The 9,686-nt window shown below is 44.7% G+C and overlaps 1 protein-coding gene across 1 annotated transcript in view; it reads right to left on the reverse strand.

Moving 5' to 3' along the window:
* Positions 1-37: 37 nt before the first annotated feature.
* LOC118750166 overlaps positions 38-9,686 on the reverse strand; it is a gene marked incomplete at its 5' end in the record, with an annotated part of 15,035 nt that continues 5,386 nt past the window's right edge. The window contains 2 exon segments of the mRNA XM_036484893.1: positions 38-348; positions 5,495-5,659. Of these exon segments, the coding sequence (XP_036340786.1) occupies positions 38-348; positions 5,495-5,659 (476 nt within the window).

Below are 9,686 nucleotides of genomic sequence, written 5' to 3' on the forward strand. Positions count from 1 at the left end.
GCACTGCTGTTGTTGTTGTGGCAGGAGTCGTGCAGCGCTATGGTAGCCGCGAGGGTTGTTGTTGTTGTTGGTGTTGCGCACGCGGTTGTTGCTGGTGTTGCGCGCGCGGTTGTTGCTGTTGCGCGCTGTTGTTGTTGGTGTTGCGCGCTGTTGGTGTTGCGCGCTGTTGGTGTTGCGCGCTGCTGTTGGTGTTGCGCGCTTTGCTGTTGGTGTTGCGCGTTGTTGTTGTTGGTATTGCGCGCTGCTGTTGTTTGTGTTGCGCGCTTTGCTGTTGGTGTTGCGCGCTGTTGTCCCCGCTGATGTGGCGGGCGTTGTTATTGCCGGTGTTGCGCAGCGCTATAGTAGCCGCTGCGTCTCTCAAACGGGGAAATTTTCACGAGGCCGCGCGACAGCAACGGTGGTCCATTTACTTGTGTTTTGTTTTTTACCCGTTCCGAATGGTATCGGTTGTCAAACAAATATGTAAATGGTTGACTGCAGAGTTGCCAGCGGGTTTTTATACCTTTGCACTGCGGGAAATTAGTTATTCCCGTTGTAAGAATAACGGGCACTGCGTCATTTGGACTGGTTCCGTTATTCTTCCACCGGGAATTTGACGCAGTGCAAGGAGGAATGTCAAAAGAATGTTCGAGGCTGTCCGGGGTTACCATGACCCCGTTGTGCAATTCCGAACCGGTTCATTTTTCACTTTTGGTTTCCATGTATTTACTACGGCGGATGAACAATCATCGGGCGAAACTCAGGATAAGGCAGAATATTGTTGGCAGTGATAGAAGTGAAAATCAAAATGGAATCTGATAAATTTGGAAAAGAACATACGTTACTTGCAGGTTATAAAATAGATGTAAATTTAACAGTTTCAGCAACACACAAAATAGAGTTTCTGCACGAGCGTTTGTGTGGTTTTTCACTTGTCAAAATTTTCCTATTCGTTTGGCACAGCCAGATACTATTTATTTGTACACTGTAGCAAATTTTCCCCCCCGTATCACCGTGGATAAAAGTTGCCGGTTGGCACACATACTATATCGGAATATCGATAATGTTTCCGCCAGAATGTTTTAGTACAAAGGGAAACATAGCTGTCAAATTACCAAGTTATCGGAATAGATGCCAAGATATAAGCCCTGATATGTATTGTGCCCCACATTCCAACAGATGTGTCAAGTTATAAATTCCATCCTGTGAAGACGGCAGTTACAGACAGCTGTCACCAACTATCACTAGCCTCCGCTGGTAAACTTTTGTTAACCATAAAAAAGTGGGCGAACAGACCTGAGGAACTAGTGACAATTAGCGACACCCGTCCGGAGGGAACACAGCTATCGCAAAATGGCAGACATTCCATGCAGTTTTGGTGTTGCCAAACGCTCTAGAAAGATTATCAGATGGTGACATTTATGGCACGCTACCGGGTGCGCTATACGCCGAAGAATAAAGTATTTATATTATTAACCCATAACAAACCTGCTTCACTTCCCGACACGTCACGGAAGCGAACAGGAAAACTGTCTTTTGCAAGGCGTCCGGCGAGAGAATTGGGTGGTAAAATCACAAGAACGTGGGGCACGACTCACCCCTGAGATATAGAGTCTCAGAAAAAAAAAGAATTAGTAATTAGCCGGGCAAAACAAATAATACCCCTTAGTTACGTCAGGTGACAGTTAGGGTTCGTCAGACTCGGTACATCAATAAGTTTTAGTTCTATGATACGGGACCACTGGAGTTAATGCTTAAGCTATTTTCCCGACAGTATTCGTTTGTAATGCTGGGTGCATCAGTTTTGCCTAGTCGGTCTCCGGAACAATAAGTCTACTGATTTAGTCAGTACTGAGTCGGCTCCTATCATTCTTGTATTTGCAATCAATGAACTTAATGTTTTAAAATGTTCAATTCCGGGTTTCGGTAAGTCAAGGTGGTTTTCGTACTTCTGGTAGAAGAATTAATAGTTAGGTTAGAGTTTGCTTAGCATACTAGACTCGGAACTCAATCCCGGTTGTGACTAAGTATGGGTTGAGTTAGCGTTCTTTTCGTAATGCTTGAGTCAGAATTATACCGAGTAAACTCTGGGAAAAAAATTCAAGTCCGGTGTTGCGGTGGTTCTCTATTGTTTTAGGCCAGAGAAGCCTACCCCCCATAGTGCCGAACTTAGTCGGTCTTTACACCCTGCCCCCCACTAGTTCAACACCGCTAAGAAGAACACAGGGCAGGCTGTCCTAAAAAGGACACTTGGCCGCGAGTTTATAGCCGTCCGGCGGCTGGGAAAAACGTGTATATATTTATTTTGTTTCCTATTCATTATGGCTTTGCCGGCCAAGAGACATTTTCTTAAAGGAGAACTCGACAAAACTCCGAAAGGCATTAGACATTTTGATAAGGAGAACTCGTCAAAACTCCGAAAGGCATTAGACATTTTGATAAGGAGAACTCGTCAAAACTCCGAAAGGCATTATAAATTTTGATAAGGAGAACCCGTCAAAACTCCTAAAAGACAATCCTAATGGGAGTGCGGATTGTCAGGCAGTTCACGACTCCCGGTGGGAGCGCGCGTGAACGTCCTATGAATATAGATGCTCGGGGAGGATACTGGGCGGTTTGTCCCCGACCGCCAAAGCGCCCAGTGAAAAGGACAGTGCGAGAAAAAAAGATACTCTATTCACATTCGTTGGCTAGAGTTAGCCACCCCCCAATTGCCGAACTTAGTCGGTCTTCACAGTACGGCCCCTCCGCTAGTCCAGTAGCTCGTCTCTGTCTCAATTCTCTACCAGGGCGAATTTATATCTGGATTCTCGCCTTGTTCTCTACTGCTAAGGAGTAGTAATGAATGACGTATATTCTCTACCAGCAGAGAAATAATCGGTAGGGAAGAGTTACAGAAGCGAGTTACAGCCCTACATGACTTAGCTTCGAGGAAAAGCCATGCAGAGTTGGACCCCGGGCAGTCTGCGGGCGGTCAAGGTTTTACCCTATCGCTAAGTTTAATATTTGCAAAAACGTGTATATAAAAAAAATTCGGAAAAACGTGATTATTAATATTGGAAAAACCTACTTTACTTTCGGATCGCTCTTCGTGACGGATGACATTGTCACGGCCGGATGTCAGATGCATGGAACCTACCGATCGGTTTGCCATTCAAGTCCTCTAAAACGTACAAAGCATTGCCTACCTTTCGCAGAACACGACACTTGATATATTTAGGCAAAAATTTAGCATTTATGCTTTGCTTAAAATTGCTAAGAGCGAAGTTTTTCCGGAATACTTCTTGTCCTTCCCGGTAATTCACAACCCGCGTACGTTTGTTGTACGTGTCCGCTGCTCTGTCTTGCGCTAGCTCAAGGTTCTTTCGTATGTGTTCGCGAATGTTTGCTAACTTGTCAGCTCTGCTTGTAATCGGGACTTCGTCTTGTCTTAGGCTACCCACTTTCCCCAGTATGCTATAGGCTGACGCATGTTGTATCATATTTTGTCCAAATAACGCGAAGTATGGCGAGCTCTGAATCGACGTATGGTAATCGCTTCTTAAAACCGACAGAATTTCGGATATGTGTTTGTCCCAGTCCATGTGATCTTGCTTGTCCTTCAGGAATATTCTAACTTTCGAAACAATCTCTCTGTTCACTCGTTCAGAGGCGTTAGCCTGCGGTGAGTATAACCCCGTCTTAATGTGAACAACCCCATAGTTTTCAAACAACTGCTGCATCTCCTTCGAAATGAATTGCTTCCCGTTATCACTATGGACGAATTGAGGGACCCCGAAAGCTGGAAAAATCTCTGTACTAAAGCTGATTACATTTGCCGACGTCGCGTTTTGCATCGCCTTCAAAAATACGTATTTGGAAAAGTGGTCTAGCACTATGAACAAAAACTGGTTTCTTCTCTTTGATCCTGGGTATGGTCCTAAGAAGTCGCAATAAAGACGCTGGAATAGTGTCTCGGATACAAAGGCATTGCCCATAGGTGGTCTGGATACTTGATTGGTGGCTTTTACGGCTTTGCAGGTTTCGCATCGATTCACATAAAGGCGTATGTCCTTTGCCATTTGCGGCCAAAAATATTTCTGTCGAACACGCTCTAAAGTCTTCTGCCAACCTCCATGGTAACTAGCATTGGAATCATGTGAGCATTTAACTGCGATCTCCGTCAGCCCTTCCGGTAACCACAAACGCCAGAGCGAATCCTCTTCCTCTTCCACACCTCTTCGAAACATTTTTTTTTTGTAAACTCTATTTTCGACTATGCGTAAATCGGGTAGCCCTTCTTGATTGTTTTCAATAGTTTCACGAAGCTCCGAGTACTCTACGCCGTCGAATTCCGGTGATGCCAAGTCAATTTCTAGAGGTGGGATAGAAGAGAGATAGAAGCGACCATCTTGCCAGCCTGCCACTCAAGTCTTTTTGTGTCATTAGCCACTTGAGACTTGAATGGTCAGTAATTATTCGGAAAGGCAATCCTTAAATATATGGTCTGAAACGCTTGACGCTAACTATTGCGGCGAGGCATTCCAGCTCGGTGACCGTATAATTCCGCTGAGCATTATTAAGCTTCTTCGATACAAAAGCTATGGGATGCTCTGCTCCTTCCTCATCGAGCTGGAATAACACGCCTCCTACTCCTATTTTGGATGCATCACATTGTATCACGAATTCTTCAGAAAAATCTGGTTGTGCCAGGACAGGTGCTGAACAGAGTGCAACTTTAAGCTTTCAAAATGCTTCAACCGCCTCAGGAGTTAACTTAAATGGACCAGACGACTTTCGAAGGCAATCTGTCATTGGACCCGCCAAATCTGCAAAATTGGTAATAAACGACCTGTGCCAATTTGCCATTCCTATAAACCTGCGAACCTGACGAGGAGATTTTGGAAGCGGAAAATCCTTTATTGCATCTATTTTGCCTGGGTCTACTTTCAAACAACCATTCCCTATCAAGTACCCGAGATACCGAATTTCCTTCTGGCAGAACTTGCTCTTCTTTACGTTGATAGTGAGTCCCGCATCCCGCAAGCATTTCGCCACTTCCTTCAGCAATTCCAAATGATCTTCAAAGTTTGAGCTGCACACCATCAGGTCATCCAGGTAGACAAAGACGTTCTCCCGCAATCGTGAAGGGATAGCCTTATCCATCAGCCGATTCATTGTTTGTGGTCCGTTGCACAGGCCAAAGGGCATTACTTTAAAGCGGTCTTTTCCTTAGACGATTACGTTAATTTGATTTGAAAGAAAGCATCTTTCAAATTAATACCACTTATAAAGTATGTATCCTTTAACCTGCTCAACAGCCCATTAATATTGGGCAACGGATACGAGGCCTTCTTGGTGACCGCGTTCACCTTCCTGGAATCTATGCACAGCCTGACTTTGCCTGGTTTCCGGACTAGTACCACGGGACTACACCACGGTGAATTCGATTCCTCAATCCCTCCCATCTTGAGTAGCCTTTCAATTTCGCTATAGGCTTCTGCCTGCCTGGGTGGTGAAAGAGGAAAGTGCTTACTTTTAATTGGCACCGCATCACCCGTGTCTATACGGTGCGTCACTAAACTGGTTTGACCTAGTCCTAGCCTTTCGAACGAGGGAAACTCCTGAACAACTTCTTGCAATGCTACCTTCTGATCTGGTGTGAGCTGATGGAAGCTTGGCTCATCTTCATGTGGAAAATCTAAACAGGAAACGCTTGGGAATATATCGGGTGCTAACGCAAATGCCTTCCAGAAATCAACCCCCAGGAATGCTTCTTGGATTAATGACGGTACAAGGTAAAAGCGAATAGTCCTCGTAATATTTTGAAAAGTGACCGGTAAAGATATCGAGCCGAGTATTTTCTGCTGATTTCCACCAGCCGTGTAAACAAACGCGCGCAAAGAATGATATTTTAAATTGTTTCTCTTTAGGAAATCTTCGCATCCGTTTCCAAGAATGGACACGTTTGCTCCGGCATCTAATACACCCACTACGAAACTATCGTGTATTTTAATCTTTGCTTGCGGTCGTTCGTCTGGCGTTATAAGAATTTTAGTGCTTTGCAAAAGTTAACGCATTTTTACTCGGCTAGAATATCTTTTCCTACACTGTAGAATATTTTCTGAAACTACAAGTTTTGGTTCTTCTTCGAAAATATTCGCCCTTATCCGTTCGTAATCCTTTTCTCTTTGCTCTAAACTAACTGGGAATTGAGTCTGGCATGCGATATCCCTACGTGAAGGCCTAAGAATTCGAACCTGCAGAGGATTGGCTGTAGAAGAAAACATGCACTCGGAATCAGAACTATCGGAACTATCTGGGAAAGTTATGATGACCCGTGCTGAAACCCTCGAGGGACTGGTATTACTCTCCGAACTACTGACACCTCCATGCAAACGAACGGTTCTGGTTGGGACTGGCTTACTTTTTGGTTTAGTACAGGAGGCTGCTGCTCTTGTACTCCCTGCTTCGGGGACTAGGGTGCCGAACGAGAATCTCCGATTGCCTTCTCGCTCGGGTTCCGGTTTCCCTGTCTCCGATGATCTTTGGGGCATCTTGGAGTGACCACCCGCTTCTGTCCACACTTGAAGCAGAACACGTTCCGCATGGCTTCCTCGCAATAGATGTAAGAGTGTCCCATCTTGTCACAGTTCCAGCACTGTATTGCTGAGTAGTCCGGTTTCCTAGTCCTCTGGAAATTCAACGCTTCCACTTGTGGATCCACTTCTTCATCCATTCCTCCTGTCCATTCATCCGGTGTAATAGCCATGGGTTCGTTGACATGCCGTCCTGAATAGTTCGGTACCAAGCTCCTGGTTTCCTTCAGGATCTGTTCGCCTTTCCTAGCAACGTCACGTAGGTTATGTAGGGTCTGCGCACCAGCATTGAAAAGCATCAACTTCAGGCTGCTGCTAACGTTCCTCTTCAATATGTCCATCAACAGGTTCTCCGACATCGGCTCCTTTAGTCTAGCGTTCAAGGCTAATATATCTGTATGAAACGTATCATACGATTCATTAGCCTTCTGACGACGCATTGAGATCTCCATCATCATCTCATGGCCACTCTTTAAGGTGCCGAATTCCCGCTTGATAGAATAGCACAAGAAGGGATAAGTCGCATCTGGATTCTGCTTAGTGAACAACCAATACCATTCCTCAGCTCGCCCTGACAAAAATAGGTGGAAACTTGCCATCATCTGCTCATCTGTACATTGCTTGCGCTCACACAACGTTTGAGTTTAAAAAGAAAGTCTGAAACGCTACCGGTGCCGTCATAGGATACCTTCCAATCCTGTGGCTTAGTGACAATATTAGTGGTGAAATTTGCTCGGTTATTCAAAGTGGCTTGTGTCGGATTGCGTCCGATAGAAGCAAAGTCCCTGCACTTAATGCGTTCATATTTTCCCGCATTGTTCTCATTTCAGCTCTCATTTCTTCTTGCGAAGTACGCAAGAGCTGATGAAGCACGCCTACCCACGAATCTCCTACAGGCGCTCCGCCATTAGAACGTCTACTTCTATCTTCTGCAATACCTTCACAATACCTGGTATTCCCTGGCAAAGACCTATCATTTTCCTGTCTTCCCGAAAGCATAGTCATGGAGGTAGCCGAAACATTCTGGACCGAAGTCCCAGGTGGTGAGGTGTCAAGTAAATTTGAGCTTTGACGGCTATCAACTTTAAGTCCCGGAGCGGGATTGGCTATTGGAATTTGAGGCGGAACTCCTCCCGTCTGGTCAGCAATAGGTGAATGCATCACCGGAGGATTAGTTGCTGGCATAGCAGGAGTGTTATTTCTCCCGGCCCCCTTGACTTAACGCCGCTACCTCTCACAGAGCTACTACGCGTAAGCCTTTGCTGCTGTTCCATACAGCGAATCGACTTCAATTGGGAAATCAAGAAATTTGAGTACTAAAATCGAGACCAGTTCAAAATTAAAATCTTAAAGTGTGCGTAAGGCTTGGCTCCCCAAGAGGTCAGAACAAAGTCGAAACTCCGAGAAAGTTTTTTTTTTTAATAAGGCTTGCTTTGTTAGCTTAAGCCAAAAGAACGTCCGAGAAAGTCTTAAAAAAAAAAATAAATAAAGGGATTTAACTAAGTGGCGCGATACTGCTGTACCCAATCGCGAAAAAAAAAAAAAACAAAAAAAATCGGAAAAATATCAAAATGAAAATCACCAATCCAAAAATAATTATTCAGCCGCGTACTGAATATAAATATACGCGAGAAACAGCAAAAAAAATCGATCAAAATATTTTTAGTAAATAAACATATAAATTTGTTAGCTAAATATACGTGATCATATACGTGGATATAAAAGAAGTTTGTTTATAAGTGGGAAATATGTATATTTTCAAAGTCAATGGGAATGCTGACCCCCCCTAATATTAGGAAGGCACTAAGTAGTCTACGAAAAAAAAAAATAAGGTACAAAACAAACACAAGAAAATTCGCTGTTTAGTCCAGTACACCCAACCGCAATGCAAAGCCGGCATAATGGAATGCCCCTCCAGACTTGAAGGGTGTACTGGCCTTCTCAGTTACACCCCACCGCAATGCAGCAAGGGCAGTTAACCATGCCCCCCTGAGACGTGTGGGGTGACTGAGACCCCGATAGTCAGCGCTGGTTGGATTCCCCAGCCCCACCCCTTCGCGATACGTAGGCGCTCAGGAGCACCAGCTCAGACCTATGGAGTGAGCTGGGGCCCTAAAGAAAAATTTAACTATAGACATTTATTATTATCACGTTTTTTTTCCAAAAGAAAACCGCAAGGTGAAAAAAAAACAAAAAAAAAGTATTCGGCAAAATAAAACTACTACAAAAACTATTTAAACTAAACCCCACTTAGCGGACTATTTTTCCCCAATTCCCATGCCGACATATCGGACCACTGACAAAAGCGGAGAAAAAAAAGTCAAACTACAAAAAAAACTAAGTGCGTTTAGCACTGCGTCACCGGGTGAATACAAAACTCCGGAGGACGTGACGTGAAGTCTCGGAGAAGCCTTCGGTTGCTGACCAAGAGGACCGATCCGAACCAGCACACTCAGCTCCACTCATCCCGCCGCAACGCAGCAATCACATGCCCCCCTGGGACTTGCGGGATGGTGAAGCATAATGTGCCAATCAGGACCAGTCAACCTGACCAGACCTCAGGCTACCCCGTTGGGCGTCATCTGTTATGGTCCGCTTACGATGGGAGCAGCAGTGAGTGCAGGCGGCATGACACAATGGGGTGCACTGTGGCTAGTCATGTCGGCTGGGCGGGGTTCTTGCCTCACTACTGTTCCCTGCGCCATAGCAGAGAAAAGTCATGCATTGTCAAACATCCCAACGGACGGACACACAGCAATTCAAAATTAAAAAAAAAATCCGTTACAAAACAAAAAAAAGTTGAAAAAGAACGTTAAATTTAAAATTTAAAATAAACTGAAAAGCAAAAGAAAACAAAAGCCCAACCACGAAAACTTACATGAAAAGCAAATGAACAAAACGGAAAAAAACCCGTGGCCGAATATGAGGCACCACCGCTGGTATTGTGGTGCCTGGTGCTGGCCCACCCTCATCCGTGGCTGCTGGCGCACCCTAATATCAGCAGCCCCATTTCTGAAATCCTATCGTGCCTTCTCAAATAACGGAAAGAGTCAGCATTCCCATTTTAATAACAATTTATTCCGACAAATTCATTTTCTTACGGCTAAATTAATCCTAAATCTTAAATCT

Source organism: Rhagoletis pomonella, unplaced genomic scaffold (genome assembly GCF_013731165.1).
Source record: "Rhagoletis pomonella isolate Grant_MI unplaced genomic scaffold, Rhpom_1.0 Rhpom_scaffold_00154, whole genome shotgun sequence".
NCBI classification, from domain to species: domain Eukaryota; kingdom Metazoa; phylum Arthropoda; class Insecta; order Diptera; family Tephritidae; genus Rhagoletis; species Rhagoletis pomonella.